Source organism: Galeopterus variegatus, unplaced genomic scaffold, assembly GCF_000696425.1.
Source record: "Galeopterus variegatus unplaced genomic scaffold, G_variegatus-3.0.2 Scaffold9887, whole genome shotgun sequence".
NCBI lineage: Eukaryota > Metazoa > Chordata > Mammalia > Dermoptera > Cynocephalidae > Galeopterus > Galeopterus variegatus.
In genome coordinates this window covers 47,200-64,458 of record NW_007735998.1, presented here as the reverse complement: position 1 = coordinate 64,458, position 17,259 = coordinate 47,200, and the positions used below count along the sequence as shown (strand labels likewise).

The following is a 17,259-nucleotide window of genomic DNA, read 5'->3' as shown; positions in this document are numbered from 1 at the left end:
CACTTGGGAGAGTGTGGTGCTGATAACACCAAGGCCACGGGTTCGGATCCCTATACAGGGATGGCCGGTTAGCTCACTTGGGAAAGCGTGGTGCTGACAGCACCAAGTCAAGGGTTATGATCCCCTTACCGGTCATCTTTTAAAAAAAAAAAAGAAATGCCAATTTTCAATCCTCTTCTCAGACTTGCTAACTCAGAATCTCTGAGAGCTGGGGCCCACCAAGTGTTTTTACAAGCCCTCATTTCCAATTAATGCTAAATTTGAGAATGATTGTAAAAATTAGTCTGTTTCTATCCCAAACTAAGACACATGAGATAAATGAGAATCTAGTCTGTTTCTAAATGTTTCCATCATTAAATTTTTTCTTTAACATTGTCTAAATCCTCTTCCAGACTCCATGTAAAGCCATGTTCTTGTCCTACCTGAGAGAAAGATGATCGTTTATTCTGTGGTTTTGTGATTGTGGTGATGTTGATGGTTTTAAATGAAAAGGAGGTGCAAAAAGAAAAAGCCTATGAAAACAAGGAGCCGTGAGACAGACTGGAGCCGTCTGCAATGCTGGATGCCTGCTAGAAGGAACACCCTGGGTACAGGACGTGAGAATTCCGAGTCTCCACTATTACAACTAAATAAGTATCTATTGTATGAAAACAGGCTACTAATACATCTAAAAATTTACTCATGAAATGTTATGTGAGCTGTGGTTTGGTGAGTTCTCTGCTTGTTTATTCTATCTGCCTACCAGCAGAGCTATCTTCCATGCTTTTCCTCAAACCCCTTAATTCCCTTATACTCATGAAATGTTATGTGAGCTGTGGTTTGGTGAGTTCTCTGCTTGTTTATTCTATCTGCTTACTAGCAGAGCTATCTTCCATGCTTTTCCTCAAACCCCTTAATTCCCTTGCCAAGGCTTCCTCCCCTGCCTCTATGTCTTCTTCCACTTCAGACTTTATCCCTCAAGTAACCTATAATTTTGTAAGATTTTATTTACTCCTTTTCTCTTGCTCCAAATTAATACTTTCCAAGAAACTCATTTCAAATTGAAAAAGAAAGAGTAGTAATTCTTTAATTAACTGCGAAATGACTGAGTATCCTACCAGGAATACCATCACATTTTAAAAAACATGATTACAGGTATCATTCATGCCAAAATTACTAGATATATCTTCTGAGTATTTTAAATTAATCTTTATCCAAGTGATACAAATCAAAACATGCACATAATTTTATTTTTGTCTTGGTGTTTTGGTGGCTGGTTGGTACAGGGATCAAACCCTGGACCTCAGTGTTATCAGTACCATGCTCTAACAAACTGAGCTTACCCCCTAGCCCTCATGCGCATACCTTTAAAAGAATTCAAGGTTTATAATGAAATATGAGGTCTCCTACACAACTCTGCTCAACCACTCCCCCCTCCCATTCTCATTTCCCAGAGATAACCCTTGCAACAATTGCAGATGTTTCTTCTGATATTTACCATGTTTCTAAATCATGTGCTTATGCTATTTTTTGTAGACATGATAAAATGACTTCTTGTCTCGAAAGATGAAGATTTTTAACCAAACATCTCCATATTTTTATTGTTTATCCAGCATCCCAACACTCATTAATAACTATCATACATTAATTCATTCATGACCACACCTTTTTCTTCTACTTTGTTTATAAATTCCAACCATTTATATACTTTTCCTGCCACTCTTCTTTCATTTTTTAAAAACATTAGCCAACTCCCCACCACCTTCTCATTTTTCTGTGTATAAACTTCGTGTTAAACCTCTGAAATCTCAGGCTTGTTTGAACCACAACATAGTTTCATCTAAGCTGAATCTAAAAAAAAGAAAGTGAGATGTTTTAGACTTGCAAGAAATTATTTGTTCCAAAAATTGAGGTGAGGGTCTGGACTATAAATTTGTTGTAAAAAGTATTATGCAGAAAAATTTCCAATCACTAGGAATTCTTTCAGTTGTAAGGCATGTGATAATGTCACACGATTAAGATTTGCAGTGCTACCTTCCAATTTAATTTGCTTATATTTGATGTGAATAAATGCTTTTTCTCTCATGTTTCCTTGCAAGGTTCAGAGGTTCATGGATCCTTTTAATTGTTTGATACTCAGAATATACCACAACCTTTAAATATGCAGCAAATAGATCTCAGAGTGAGTGTAGACTTGCTATAATAGGAATGAACCAGTTTTCTGGAAACCCCAACACATCCCACAAGACCCTGAGTGTAAGTCCTAACCTCCTGGGGTTAGTGTATAGGACATTAGTGTGAATAATTTTGGCATAGTTATAAAGATTTAATGTATAATGAATAATTGGCATTTCTGGATTCCTTTTGAGAATTCCATTTTACCTTGGAAATGTATTCTGAAGAAATTCCTAAAATTACAATTCCCTCATTTTGATTAAAAACTCTGGCAAGTACCTGTAACTACTGTATACCCTCTCTTTTCCAGGAAGTCCCAGAAGGGGATGCAACTCTTCCCCAACGTGTAATATCTTAAATCCTTAGACTATCCTAGAATGCAAGCAAGGTGGGCCTATTCCACACACCCGCCTACTGACTCTCCCAACAATCTTTCACTATGTTTAACAGCATCTGAAAAGAGGAATGTTAAAGGCGTGACTTTAATTCTTTCCCATCAAACTTACAAAAAAATGTCAGGATCTAATTAAACCCAGTTGTGGGAGGTGGGAGAGGGGCTGAAGGCCAACTGAAACTAAATGCTTTCACACTTCTCCTTTCTACCGTAGCAAAAAGAAATTTGAGACCAGTACCAGTGAGAGAAAACTGTAAACATTCTTTTTTCTTTTATTAAGAAAGCATGCAAAAAAACAACAACAACAAATTGTGAGACCATATACCCCATTCCCAGCCTGCACCAATGCAAAGCATTATGGGTGGTATGAAGGACTCACCAAACCAGAAACATGGGGAGAGGGGTTTGAGGAGAGGAAGGCTGGGATGAGTGGATCTATACCAAATATTGCTCCTTTTGTTCTTCTCCTCCACTTTCTCCCTTATTTCCTCTTAAAGGCAGTGAGCTCCTGCAATTTTGCACACATCACCCGATACAACAACAATGACTGTACTTCATATCCAGCAATGCTGGAACAACAAGAAAAAGTAGTATTCTTTCCATTTCATGGAGGGGAGGGGCAACTGAGGCCCAAAGAGAGTCAGGTTTGTCCTGTGACATTTAGCAAGTCTCAGCTTGGTGGACAGGAGCTGAATCTCAGGAGGCCCAATGGACAGTCTCCAGTCCCAGTCCCAGACTAACAATAATAATTTACACCTTTTAGAGCCCACATTTTCAAACTCTGATTCTAGCTGTTCCTTATCAAATTCTTATTATCGTATAACTTCGTATAATGTATGCTATACGAAGTTATTACGCTCCACTTTCTCCCTTATTTCCTCTTAAAGGCAGTGAGCTCCTGCAATTTTGCACACATCACCCGATACAACAACAATGACTGTACTTCATATCCAGCAATGCTGGAACAACAAGAAAAAGTAGTATTCTTTCCATTTCATGGAGGGGAGGGGCAACTGAGGCCCAAAGAGAGTCAGGTTTGTCCTGTGACATTTAGCAAGTCTCAGCTTGGTGGACAGGAGCTGAATCTCAGGAGGCCCAATGGACAGTCTCCAGTCCCAGTCCCAGACTTCAGCCACTCTGGCTGCCCACCAAGGTTCTTTTTTTTTTTTTTTTTTTTTTTTAAAAAAAAAAAAAGATGACCAGTAAGGGGATCTTAACCCCTGACTTGTTGTTGTCAACACCACGCTCTCTCAAGTGAGCAAACCGGCCATCCCTATATAGGGATCCAAACACGTGGCCTTGGAGTTATCAGCACCGCACTCTCCCAAGTGAGCCACGGGCCGGCCCCCATGCCCACCAAGGTTCTTAATGAGACTAGTTTTCAGAAGACACAGATGAACAAGGGGCATTTGCATGTGTAATTTAATCTACCCGTGCAAATCCTGTATGGATCTGAATAGAAAAGGTGTTTAGGAAAGAGAAGTGAAAATTTGTAAGGAGAAAGTCTTGGGAAACTGATGGGAAGTTGTGTGTAGGATGAACCCTGAATGGAAGGAATATAGGAAGAGATGCCTAAAACTGGGACACTGGGCGAAGGCATTTTGCCACCCTTTGAGAGAAATGCTCCTTTCTCCAATGGGAAATATTATGTCATACTCCAACCCCACTAAGTGCCTTCCAACATAATGGGAGATTCAAGCCCTCACACCCCCATTTCTTTCTTACAAAGGCTTCAAAGAAATAAAGTGCTCTTTAGTTAAGTGCCCTATCTTGCTCCTTTACTTCAGCTTCACTGGACTTCTTCAACCAACTCTCATATATAACCCCCTTCCAAAGAAAGAAAGGAGTGGATGAGGGGGAAACGTGGGAGAACGGAAAGCCAAATCCCTTGGAAATCACGTGTAAATAAAAGAATATAAACAAAAAGCAGAAATCACAGGGAGAGTGGCCTTGTCCACTCTACATATTTTGTCCCACAGCTTTCAGAAAGTGAAAATTTAGTGAAATAAAAACGGAAGTAAAATTGTTCCTCTCTTTCATAGCTCAAATTCAATAATTAACATTAAATATACACTAAGTACATTGTAGCAATAAGTCATGGCCACCCCTTGTTGAAGGAGATGAGTTATCCGTATACGTTTTTCTCCAAGTCCCCCTGGCCCTAACTGAACTCTTGCCTCTAGATTATTTACTCCCTCCTACCAATTTCCTTCACCCCTTAAAAGCCTAATTGCAAAAGCTTCAGCCGCAATGACTTGGATTCTAAGAGAAGCAACCGCCTATATAGCTAAATAATTGAAATATTCCCTACCCATTTCTATGCCAGCTCCCTTTTCCTCTTCTCTCCCTCCTATCACCAATTCTACAGATCAGAGTCTGCTATGACAGGTGGAAAAAAGATTCCTATCAAGCCTTAGGACATGAGAAACTCAGAGTGATAATGACTTACTTTTTCTTTCTTGAGAATCCAAGAAAATAAGATGGATGGAAGATTTGGGCAAACAACTAAAGGAGGACAAAATAATATTTGCTAAATGGACGAAGGGAATAGAAGGATAATTTGAAAATGCAAATAAGAGCCACAGTTAACTTTCAGAGAAAACTATTTTTTAAAAAGCTAAAATGGATAAGTTGAAATCATCTCCAAGAAGATGAACATATGCTGAATAGCCGTCCTCATGCCCATGACAGAAGCAGAGTTCTGGCTAAAACCAATCCTATGTCCTTGGAGAATGGGCTAGGAATAAGCCAATGGATGCTTATGTCACATGGCAGCATAGACCCAATTTCACACTGATTTATATTCCATCACTTCCCTGCAGCATTCCACTGGACTCCTTCCAGGTCTCTAATTCCACTAGGATTTTGTTGCCCTCAGGTACCACCATGTTCACTCTTACCCTTGATGGGGAATGAGGATGGACAGAAGGACTGGAAGTATAAAGGGACAAGGAGGAGCTCAGGGGACAGAATTAGCACCACAGAGTAAAACCTGCAAATTCATGGCTACCAAGCAGTGTCTTAGACTCCTTCTACTTGATGATGTGGTCTCTCCAGTCCCCGTCTGAAACTGACAGGAACAGAAAACGATTTAGGACCAAAAGGGTGGGATTAGCATTGAGTTTCTCAAAGAGAAAGGGTAAATCAGATTTTGAATCCTTTCTCTGCAGTTATCACGGCCTCATCTTCCAGCCTGATGATTTTAAATTAGCAAGGGGTGGACATGGTCCATGGTGTAGGGACAAGAGACTGGGGACAGTATATAACCAATAATAATAATAAAATAATAATAATAATAATAATAACATAAGAATAATAATACAAGAATTAGGAAAAAACAGGAAGGAAGAGATATGAGGCAGGAAAGAGGGGATTATCTTCGGCAGCATCTTGCGGTGGCTTCTCTGACAGAGAAAGAACAAAAAGAAGATCAGTATCTATATACAGGCGAGGGGGGAAGGACGGGCTGGGGTTGCTCTTTCCCCACTGCCAGACTTCACCACCCAGCCCTGGGCTGATGTCCACACTCCACGATGCACTAAGTGATCAAGTCCCAGTCGAAGTCATCAGGGATCTCCTCGTTGGTACCAGGAGGTGGGACTGGTGGCCGTGGGACCATATGGTGTGCTGCGAGGAAGAAAGAAAGAGATTAAAAGAAGAATGGATGTGAAGCTATTCCATCAGTCTAGATGACAGCGTTCAGCCCCAAACTACCATGAAGAAGGCCTTGTAAGGCTACTGTCCTTACTAGCCCAAAGTTATTTTTGTTGCAGGCCACCGCTTCAGTGCAGTCTCAGGAACATGGCAATAAAACATTGTGCTGCCATTAAAAATTATACTTTTGAAGACTATGTAATCATGATAAAATAACAAACATAATATAATAATACATGAAATAGCAGTAAAGAAAATCATATTTAAATTACATGGACAAGGAATACATGGACAAAGAGTCAAATGCCACACAAAAAATTGAAAACAGGCCTCCCAGAGTGCCCAACTGCCAGGCGCCCAGGCCTGGGGCAGCGCGAGCGCCGAACCTCCAGCTGGACACCAAGATGCCCGGGGAGCAGCAGGCAGAGGAGGAGGGAGAAATGCAGGAAGAGATGGTACTGTTGATGAAGGGTGAGGAGGACGAGGGTGAGGAGAGGTATGAGGTGGTGAAACTCAAGACCCCCACGGACACGAGGAGGATGAAGTCTCAGCTCGTATGCCTGGCACGCAGAGCTCTTCACCACCTGATCTCACGTACTTTTGGCTTCATCTCTAAGCGCTCAACAGCTGCCCCATGCCCCAACTTCAAGCAAACCTGACCCTTACCTCTGAGCTTTTGCCCATGTGGCCTCAGCCCACCTGCTCTCTTTAGGAGTAGCTCTTCTCTCTTCTGGATCAGGTTTCTTAGTTTTTAACATGCATACAAATCACCTGGGGAATCTTGTTAAAATGAAGATTTTGATTCAGTAAATCTGGGGTGGGGCTTGAGCTTCTGCATTTCTGAAAAGTTCCCAGTGATGCTGTTGTCACTGGTCTATGGGCCCCAGTTCCTATAGCAAGGAACTAGAGGCTAAGGGTCATATTTTATACTTTGCACCAAAAAGAAGGAAGATTCTGACCACTGAAAGGGTTCAGGGGAGGGAGACAGGCTGTGTAGGTGACCTCAAACTATCATCAGCGAGATTAGAATTTCATCATGGTGATGAGAAGAGGTATTCTGGACAGCAAGCCCTGACTTTGCCATTAACTGCATGGCCTTGGGTAGTCAGTCACTCCTGAGTTGTGATTTTTTTTGTTTTTTTTGGCAGCTGGCCAGTGGAGGGATTGAACCCTGGACCTTGGTGTTGGCAGTGGCATGCTCTGGCCAACTGAACTAACCGACCAGCCTCTTAGTCCCTTCTGAGTCTTATTTCCTTATTTATAAAGCATGACTAAGCTACCTAACCCAAAAGGTTGTGAGAATTTAAAATGAAAACATGGGTTAAAAAGCACTTAGCATCGTTCCTGGCATTTACTGAAAAGGTTGTGAGAATTTAAAATGAAAACATGGGTTAAAAAGCACTTAGCATCATTCCTGGCATATAGTGAGTGCTCAGTAAATGGTAGTTATTATTATTAATTAGGAATTGGGGGCCAGCCCGTGGCTCACTCGGGAGAGTGCGGTGCCGATAACACCAAGGCCACGGGTTCGGATCCCATATAGGGATGGCTGGTTCGCTCACTGGGTGAGTGTGGTGCTGACAACACCAAAGCCAAGGGTTGAGATCCCCTTACTGGTCATCTTTAAAAAAAAAAAAAAAGGAATTGGGCTGGCTGGTTAGCTCAGTTGGTTGGAATGTGATGCTGATGATGCCAAGGTCCGGGGTTCGATGCCTGTACTGGCCAGCTGTCAGAAAAAAAACTAACGACTGACTAGGAAACTGAGATGTTACCCTGGTTAAAAAAATATTTAAGCAGGAAGACGAAATGACTAACTTCAAATACCTGGATTATTATATTAATACACTATATAGATTGTGTCTCTACAGTACCCTCTTGTTACAGTGCAAATACCATTCTAATTTTTGAATCTAATAGTTGTGGAATTTAAGACATCTAAGGGCCTTTAATGATCACCTAGTCTGGTATTTGCCAAGTTTCAGTCACATGTTTATTGCTCCAGTGTTGTACTCACATTATTTATTTATTAGTGCTTTTCTTCAAGTAGATTCACATTGTTTTGTTAAATAAACTTACCTTTATCTTAGCAGTAATATTGATAAAATTGTGGGTTTCACATTAAAAAAAATTGAAAACACTTGGATCATAATAGTGATTTTTCTAAAATGTATTTAAATGTAAAGAATCTGTTCATTTTGTATTATATATAATAATTTAGTGTCTCCCTCCACCATCAGAGGTAGTTCAATCCTAGACCCTTGATACTAATGACCAGGTGACAGAAAAGCAGATATGAGAACAAAGCAGGTATATCTGTATAACGAATTCATTTTATGTGCCTGAGTATATATTCCAACTAGATTCCAAAGGTAGACATAAATGTTCCATGTTTCTATTTTTTGCTTATATTTACTTCTTTCATTACGGCAGTTATGAGCTAATTTTAAAGTAGATCTGTCTTCTTTATTCTTTAGTCTCCCCTGACATACACCTCCGTAGCAGGTAACCCGTCTTCCAAACTTGGGAATCATAAAAGCTCATGCCCTCCTGGCAGGTGCAGGCAAAAGGGCAGAGCATGCAGGCTCAGAATCAGAGGAAAGCAAAATAACTCATCAGGGCAGAGAGTGCTTGGCTGGTCGTGAAACAAGCTTCCTGGCTCTTACCTGGGCGACTGTATCCTGCTGAGTCCTGGGTAGGGACTGGGTACATTGGTGACGGACCAGGGTAGAGGTGGGGGGCTTGTGGGTGCCCGTAAGAGTTCACTGCCAAAGCAAGATAAGAGTTACGTGAGCGGAGGATCACTGTACCCAACAAAGCAGGGAAAGGAAAAAAGCGTACCCTTCCTCCCACCAGTCTCTCTCTATCTGCATTGGCTGCCCTGTTCTGTAGCTCCTCCAAGCATGAAGACTTTCTGTACAACTATCAGTCCTCATCACTTAGGGTAAAAAGGGGTGGATACTAGAATTGTGAAATATCAGAGATATAAAAATGACTAATACAAGAATGATGATTAAATCTCTCTCATTTCATTGATTCGAAGATCATATAAATGTAGAAAATCATCACTTCACCTGACATGATCAAGGTAGGAATTACCGAGACACAAATGTGAAATGGGGACTTTCTCTAACAAATCTCCTCCCTTTTCTTAAGTACTTCTATCTCCCAAGCCAAGGTCTAAAAAGGAATCAAATGGTCTATTCCTTTTGCGTTTTTCATAACAGGACTTTACTGGTTCGATGCATGGTCAGTTGACATGGCTACAAGCTGCTCAGTTTGGATCATTATCCATAAGATGATGTCTTTCAATTTTCTTTTTTTTTCCCCGCACCCTTCCTTTTCATCATGGTCTCTACCTCCTTGGCAACTTGCTTTGCAAAGTACCTTGGTTCATGGCTGGCTCCTGTTTGCCGGTGGTGAGGGCACAGGAGTCACCCATACGGGCAGGGGCTGGTGGCCGGTGGGAGCCCCCTTGTGGGGGCGCATGACCAGTCTGAGTAAGGAAGTGGTTGAGGGAGTCACACAGATTGGCAATGTGATGCTGATCGAGGGTCCAGTTCTTCTGCTCTGCCTGTCGTAGACTCTCCATCAAGTCTACAAATAGAAAAGCAAGCAATGCTACCCTTGCAGACACTTCAGCCCCTACCAGATGCACCCTACCTCACTGTTCCAACTACATCATAACTCAGCACCACTGATCATAGGCATTAACAATAATAATTTACACCTTTTAGAGCCCACATTTTCAAACTCTGATTCTAGCTGTTCCTTATCAAATTCTTATTATAATTTCCATCTCACTGATGAATAAAGCAAATTTTCAAAGTGATTGAGTGAATTGGCCATGGTCACACTGTCATTAAGTGGTGAGAAAACTACAAAATAGTGGTCCAGGGTTGCTGAATTTCCAAGAGTCCTCCCTCTCCCAAAGATAGTATTGACTAGGATAAACCACTGCTATATTTTAAGTTAATTAATTTGAAAATAATTTCAGTATTATCCACCTTAATATGGAGGGGAAACAATAAAATCCCCAATTCCCAAACTTCACTTACCCACCCCCTTCTGGTTCTAGTTTATATCGGGGTTTTCTACTTACGATGTACCCTCTCTTCCTTCCAGATATCATCCTTTGATCACTTACCTGAGAACTGTGACTGCTCAATGCTGGACCAATTGAGCCGATTTACCATCTTGAAGCTTTCCTTTAAGGAGTCAATACTGGAGCACCAGTCAGGAGGAAAGGCTGTAAAGAGGAGGGGAAAGTGGGCAATCGGTAACAAGATACAGTGAAGTGCATGAGGGCAGTTAACTGATACCAGACTGACTACATGCAAGGTTCTTGCATCTACACAGATTATTAGTTGCATTACCAGGACCATTCCGGACTCTCCTTCCCTGCAGGTTTAGGACTAGTAAACATATCTATGCTGTAGGTACAGCCCAGTTCACAGGCAGGAGAATATGTAAAACAATCCCATTTCATCCAAGAATTCTGTAATATAGAGCTCTAAGTGGCAACTCCCATTCGTTCATATGAGCTCTCACAGGGCAGCAAGGCTAAAAGACCCAGTATGAACTTCCTAGCCAACCGCACCTCCCTGCCAGAGTCAGAACAAGGCAGACAGTCCACCCTCTTCCAGGATCTCCCTGTATCCTCCTTACTCACCAAAGCCAGTACTGTTGATAGGAGCCTGGCCTTGTGCCTGTTGCTGTGCTGGTGGTGGCTGCTGGGCAGGGTGGGAGTGGGGATGGTGCTGATGAGGGTGGTAGCCTCCATGCTGCAGTGGGGATGGATGCATGGCCATCACAGGGGGCGGTCCATAGCCTTCAGCCCCAGCTTGCTTTCCCCCTGGTGGAGTACACCCATCTGGGCTTGGGGTGTGCAGTGGAGGAGCACCCCCTACAGTGGAGGGGCCCTGGGCTGGTGCCTGCTGCTGCTGTGGCTGTGATTGCTGGGGAGGTGGCTGCGGTGGCTGCTGCTGCTGTTGCTGTTGAGACGGCGGCGGCTGCTGCTGGTACATGTAGTAGTTGTTAGAGGGTGGCATGTCCCCCAGAAGAGACGAAAAGCCTGCAGGGTGAGGAGGAAGCAGGCAAGTGACTTAGGCAATGCATTTTTCACTAAATGAATTTTTCACTGGGTTGAGATCGGAGATATCAGACAGAAACTGCAGAGTTACAAGGATAAGTGTGTTCAAGGACAGCAAGAATCCCTGTGGCCCTCCTGGCAGGTCTAACAGACAGGAAAGCAGTTAGGTGAGGGGAAAGCCCTGAGAGTGTGGCAACTGCTGACATTTTAGCAAAGAGGTCAGCATGTACCTTTTTATGCTACTCTTCAAGGATTTTGGTATAGGCCTAGAATCACGGTTTCAAAAGAAATCAGGCAGCAGGTGAAGTTTAAAAAGTAAATTATAAACAAAACAAAGCCATTGGGCGTCTCTCTCCTCTTCCTGTCGTCTATACTCCTCTCCTGTTACTTCCTTCTTGCCTTCACTACCAACAAACGGAGCTTGCATAAGGAGTGGAGTGGGGACGGGTTAACTGCTCAAGCAGACTGGGCAGGGACCAACTAGCACCTGACGCTTGGGGCTTTTAGGCACAATCAAACTTGAGTGACCACTGTGCTGTCCTCGCTCAATCTACTTTTTTACTTTGTTTCTGATAGTCACTCTATATTCTTCACGTCCATTCAGCCAACAACATGAGTTGGATACATTTCTCAAGCAAATGCTACAATCTTGGGACACAACTCTAGATGCTGATCTCTTGGGATATAAAAAAAGAAATTCATGACAATTAATATAAATTTTCCAAAAAGTGACTCCTAACTACTTTTTATCATTCCATCCAGCCTCTGCTGCCTATAAAGGGCCACTGCAGAGAAGCAGAAGGTCCAATGCCTTCTATTAACCTCACCACTACCTCTGATTTCTTTCTTTTCCTTTTTTTCCGGCTGGCCAGGAAGGGGATCTGAACCTTTGACTTTGGTGTTATAACACCATGCTCTAACCAACTGAGCTAGCCCAATCATTCCATCCAGCCTCTGCTGCCTATAAAGGGCCACTGCAGAGAAGCAGAAGGTCCAATGTCTTCTATTAACCTCACCACTACCTCTAATTTCTTTCTTTTCCTTTTTTTCCGGCTGGCCAGGAAGGGGATCTGAACCTCTGACTTTGGTGTTATAACACCATGCTCTAACCAACTGAGCTAGCCCGCCAGCCCCTAATTTCTTAGAACAAAAACAAAAACAAGAATTACAAAGGGCTGAACCAGATAATCACCCAAGGTGTCTCCCAATAAGGACTTTAAGTCATTTCCACATAATGATTAGGAAAATTTGCATATGGATAATACTAGCTGATAGTAAGAAAACATTATTAATTGTGTTAGGAGTGATAATGGCATGGTAGATAACTAAAAGTCTTTATCATTTAGGGATGCATACTGAAATTGTATTTATGGGTGGAATGACATGATATCTGGGAACTGCATTAAATCACTCCAGTTGAAGAAAAGAGCTGGGTGGTAAATGAAACAAGCTTAACAAAATACTGGTAACAGTTAAAGCTCGATGATGGAAACACGGGAGTCTATTACGCTATTCTCTCTATTCTTGCATCTATTTGAAATGAAGAAAAGAGCTGGGTGGTAAATGAAACAAGCTTAACAAAATACTGGTAACAGTTAAAGCTGGATGATGGAAACACAGGAGTCTATTACGCTATTCTCTCTATTCTTGCATCTATTTGAAATTTTTCATAATAAAAAGTAACATAAATATAAATACACTAAAAAATAAAAATAAATTATTCTCACAATGATGATTCTTAGAGAGAGAGTACTACTGCTGTCCCCTGGTGGTCATCCTGTCAAGGACCTGCCTGCAGCCATAATATCATGGCCCTTAGTTTTAGAAGGGACAATCCTCTAACTCACTTTCTAGAGCTAATCACCCAGCCCACCTCCTGAAACAGTTGTCCTTTCAGAAGGGGAGATGAGCTTGCTCGACTCTAAATGGCTTTAGTTCATATGTCTCCTCCGACCACTGATCAACTCTCCTTGTGTTAAGAATAAGAAATAAGGGAGAGAACATTTCTTTATATAAAATACATATTTATATATATTTTTGAATATATTTTTACATTCAAAAATACAAGGATGTCACCCGCCCATCCCAACTCCAGACTCACCGTGTTGAGAGGAGGAAGAGGACTTCTCCAGCATGGATTTGTACAGGTTGCGGAAGGACCAGCTTAGATCCTGAAAGTTGATCTCTGAGTAGGAGAATTTGAAGTCATGGTTGGTGTTATAGAGGGGAGGGGGACCCTCAGCATTTTCTCGGCCTGGAGCCCCTGCTCCACCATCCACAGATCCTGTGCCCTGCAAAAACAGGTAAAAAGTACTGATGTAGGAGCCAGCTGAGGAACCAATACAGCCCTTCAATGGTGACCAGGCTCTCCTGCCTGTTCTCTTAATCTTCTCCTAACTTCTCAATGATCCAGCTTCATTTTCTCCTTCTTTTCTCATTGGTTATTATCTTGAATAGCCTCTTTCTCTCATATTCTCCACTGCTTCTTATAAATGCCCTTTCCCTGTTGCATCCACGCCCTTCTCTCCCTTCTCATTACTGTTTTGGATCCTCTTCTCACCACTTTTTTCCCTGACCTTTCACAAAACTCTGTTACGCCTTTTTCTCCCCTCCTCCCCACTTTCTCTCTGTCTCTGTCTCTCAGTTTCCATCTTTTGCTTTCCCCTTCTTTCCCAATTTATCTGCCTAACGTATCACAGAGACTCAACACATAATTTTGAACACAGAGAGATATCTGAATCAATTCAACCATCCATCCGAATGCCCCCTGCCACCTCTGCATCCTACCTGGCTATAGCTGGCAATAGATGTGGGGCTCTGAAGCGACACCTGAGGACTTCCCTCAGGAGGCAGTGAAGCTTCTCCACTCCCTGGAACACCTCCCCTTGGGCTCTTGCTCACCTCCTGTTCTGGTGAGTCTTGGGATAGCTGAGGGTTGTTAAGGAAGAACAACTTGTAAGGAAAGGCGAAACATCCTCCCAAGACCCATGGTTTCACCTCTGTGTATTCCACCTTTGCCTTGGAAAGGACTGAATATACAGGAAAGGAGGTGGAAAGAGCAGCTGGCTGAGAAGCAGCATCTCCCCACGACGTGGAACTCACATCATCATCTGGAGGGTGTCTCCTCTTTCGGGAAATGTCAGGGCAGGTGTCAATTGTCCAATACGAGCCCTGGAAGGAAGACCCATCCACATAGAGAACAAAATCATTACATATAGAAGTTCCTACCTTTGGAAATGTAGATATTTGGGAAGATTTTCACATAATACAACAGCCATGTTAAGAAACATGACTGGATATCACACAGAATCCTGAGGGTACTGGGTATTTCTGAGGAGTAAATTTGTCCTAAAAGCTCACTGAGTATGCAAGAGGTAATCCTGTGGTCCAAACACAGGCCTCAATTGTTCTGGAGGAGCTGGACAATGGTATCTAGTTAAAAAGGCCTGGAAATGTCCAGATACAACCCTTCCCTTCCCTTGTGACCTGAAGCAAAACTCTCGGACTTTAGCACCCACATCTGTTAAACTGAGAGAATAATCCATCCCTTCTTCCTTATGAAGGTAAAAACCAGGGATTTTTGTATAGAAAAGTTTCTACAAAGGTTAGCAAGTATACCTTTTACATCTAGAAAAAAAAGCGCCACACAAAAGAAAAGGGACATCAAAGTCAACTCTACCATAAATATTTCTACAAAAAAAAAACAAAAAAGATTTCACAATCTTCCTTAGTCACCTATTCTAGCAGGGGCCCACAAGCTTGACAACCAAGTTCTTCCTTTAAGAAAAAATAAAGATGCTTCTCTAATTAACATGATTTCCTTCCTCTGGGTAATTAAAACAGCCACTCGACTCTGGGCTGTCAATTACTTCGCTCTCCTTCCTGCTCCTCCCTGCAATGCTGACAGCAGCATCTCACCTTCCCAGGGTCATCCCGAGGTCTGGGAACCTTCCGGAAACACTTGTTGAGAGAAAGGTTGTGCCGAATTGAATTCTGGGGAAGCAGAGACACAAGTTAGATCTGAACAACGTACAAAGCAGAAAATTTTCCAACAGGGCACAGAGATACACAAAAGAACATCACACACAATAAAGTTTAAGGATCAGGCACTTAAGTATACTGATGGAGGAAATTACACATCAGATAGCAAGAGCAATGATATAAGAAAAATGCAGAAATTAAATTGATGAGAGGCAATGGCTTCTGAAAAGTTGATCACATAGTTTTGCAACCTTTCCACCCAACTAACAACAAGTATACAAATGCCTCAAATTCACATCTGCCCAGTTCCTCAATCCACCCTATCAATAGCAAAAGAATGTTTTAAAACAGTTTTTATAGGGGCCGGCCCGTGGCTCATTCGGGAGAGTGTGGTGCTGATAACACCAAGGCCACGGGTTCGGATCCCATATAGGGATGGCCGGTTGCTCACTGGCTGAGCGTGGTGCTGACAACACCAAGCCAAGTGTTGAGATCCCCTTACCGGTCATCTTTTAAAAAAAATAATAATAATAAATAAATAATAAAAGTTTTTATAATTTATAACAAAATGTAAATTATGAGTGAAATGAAGGCACAGATCACCTTCATTTTCTCAGTAACCCATAGAATGGTCACATTTGGAGGAAAGAAATATTGTGGTGTATTATGCGGTAGGTAGGGTTGTGGGTGGTGGTAGCTAGCAGGGACATATTTACAAAGGGAAAGCTGCTTTCAATAGTCCCCAGCTCATCATATGGCTTTTGCATGTCATCTGGTGATTTACTGAGTGAGAGAACTACATTAAATCCCCATTCCTACTCAACAATTGGCAAAAGAGCTGCTGCTCTAGCAAACTAAGAACATCGGCCTTCCTTCTTTGCTTGGAAGAGGAGCCTCTTCTTCCTTCATCTCCAGCCAAACAACTTAACCTCAACTTAACCTTGCTTGGTGGACCAGCTGTTGTTAAAGGACCTAATCGTGTTATTTTTTTTCTTGGTATACAATTTTTCAAAAGATGATGACTGAGTGCAACGAAGCTATGGAAGTCTGTGGAATTCCCATCTTGTGTAGGAGGGAATAATGCCATGCCTTACACACGGACTTGAACGAAGCGGAGTGGTAATAAATACTTGTGAAATGAATGAGTATCCTTTTCGAGGAATCAGAAGATAAGAGGGTGTGATGAGCATCCTGCCATCCCTGTAACTACTCTTAACAGCTTGGCATCACTGAGTTTCCCTGACAACTCTGAAAAAGAGTAGGGGGTAGAAGATACGAGATTTTAAGTGTACATAACTCTGAGACAAGTCAGAGAAAACTGGACCAGGTTACAGGAAGAAACAAAAGTAGAGAAAAAGGTTGTCAAAGGCTAAAAGTAAGCCCAGGATATAGAAGCAGTCCCACCTTCCAGCCAATGCCCGCATTCTTGTAATAGGGGAAGTTATCGCAGATCCAGCGGTAAATCTCGCTGAGGGTCATCTTCTTGGCTGGAGAGGAGTTGATGGCGTAGGTGATGAGTGTGGCATAGCTGTATCGTGGTTTACCGTCCTGGTGGACTGCTGCCTCATCTTTGCTCAGGGTGGCATTAGGATCTGTGGGTGAGCCTGGTGAACACTTGCGGCTGCTCCCTGGAGGTCCAGCCTGGGAGGCACTCCCGAGCTTCTCAATGGTAGCTCGGAGGGTCAGCTGGGGGAGCCAGTCTATGGAAGTGAGGCTGCTCTCTAGGTCAGAGGCCATGGTAGTTCTGGGTTCTAAGAGAAGAGGACAAAGGGGAGAGGAAAACAGATGAGCGTCACCTCTAGTTACTAGGAACAAACAGTATCAAATCCTAGTGATTAAGGGAAGTAGAGCTTCTTCCCACTATAAATCCCGTAGGAGATTCCTCTCAAGGATGGCCCTCAAGCAGGTGTCCCCAGAACCCCCAAGCAGGTGCATCAGCAGTCGCCTACCAGATGCTGGACTGCTGCTCATCCTACACCTTAGTGTG

The 17,259-nt window shown here is 42.5% G+C and overlaps 1 protein-coding gene across 2 annotated transcripts in view; it reads right to left on the bottom strand.

The window, feature by feature from the left end:
• Positions 1-3,827: 3,827 nt before the first annotated feature.
• Positions 3,828-17,259, bottom strand: part of FOXJ2 (forkhead box J2) — a 20,982-nt gene continuing 7,550 nt past the window's right edge. For both annotated transcript variants that reach the window (XM_008593942.1, XM_008593943.1), the window contains exons 2-11: positions 16,677-17,023; positions 15,210-15,284; positions 14,394-14,462; positions 14,079-14,219; positions 13,393-13,582; positions 10,872-11,273; positions 10,347-10,448; positions 9,587-9,796; positions 8,866-8,964; positions 3,828-6,175 (exon numbers count right to left, since the gene is read on the bottom strand). In XM_008593942.1, coding sequence (XP_008592164.1) covers positions 6,087-6,175; positions 8,866-8,964; positions 9,587-9,796; positions 10,347-10,448; positions 10,872-11,273; positions 13,393-13,582; positions 14,079-14,219; positions 14,394-14,462; positions 15,210-15,284; positions 16,677-17,009 — 1,710 coding nt within the window. In that variant the 5' untranslated portion in view covers positions 17,010-17,023 and the 3' untranslated portion in view covers positions 3,828-6,086. The remainder of the gene's footprint in view (positions 6,176-8,865; positions 8,965-9,586; positions 9,797-10,346; positions 10,449-10,871; positions 11,274-13,392; positions 13,583-14,078; positions 14,220-14,393; positions 14,463-15,209; positions 15,285-16,676; positions 17,024-17,259) is intronic.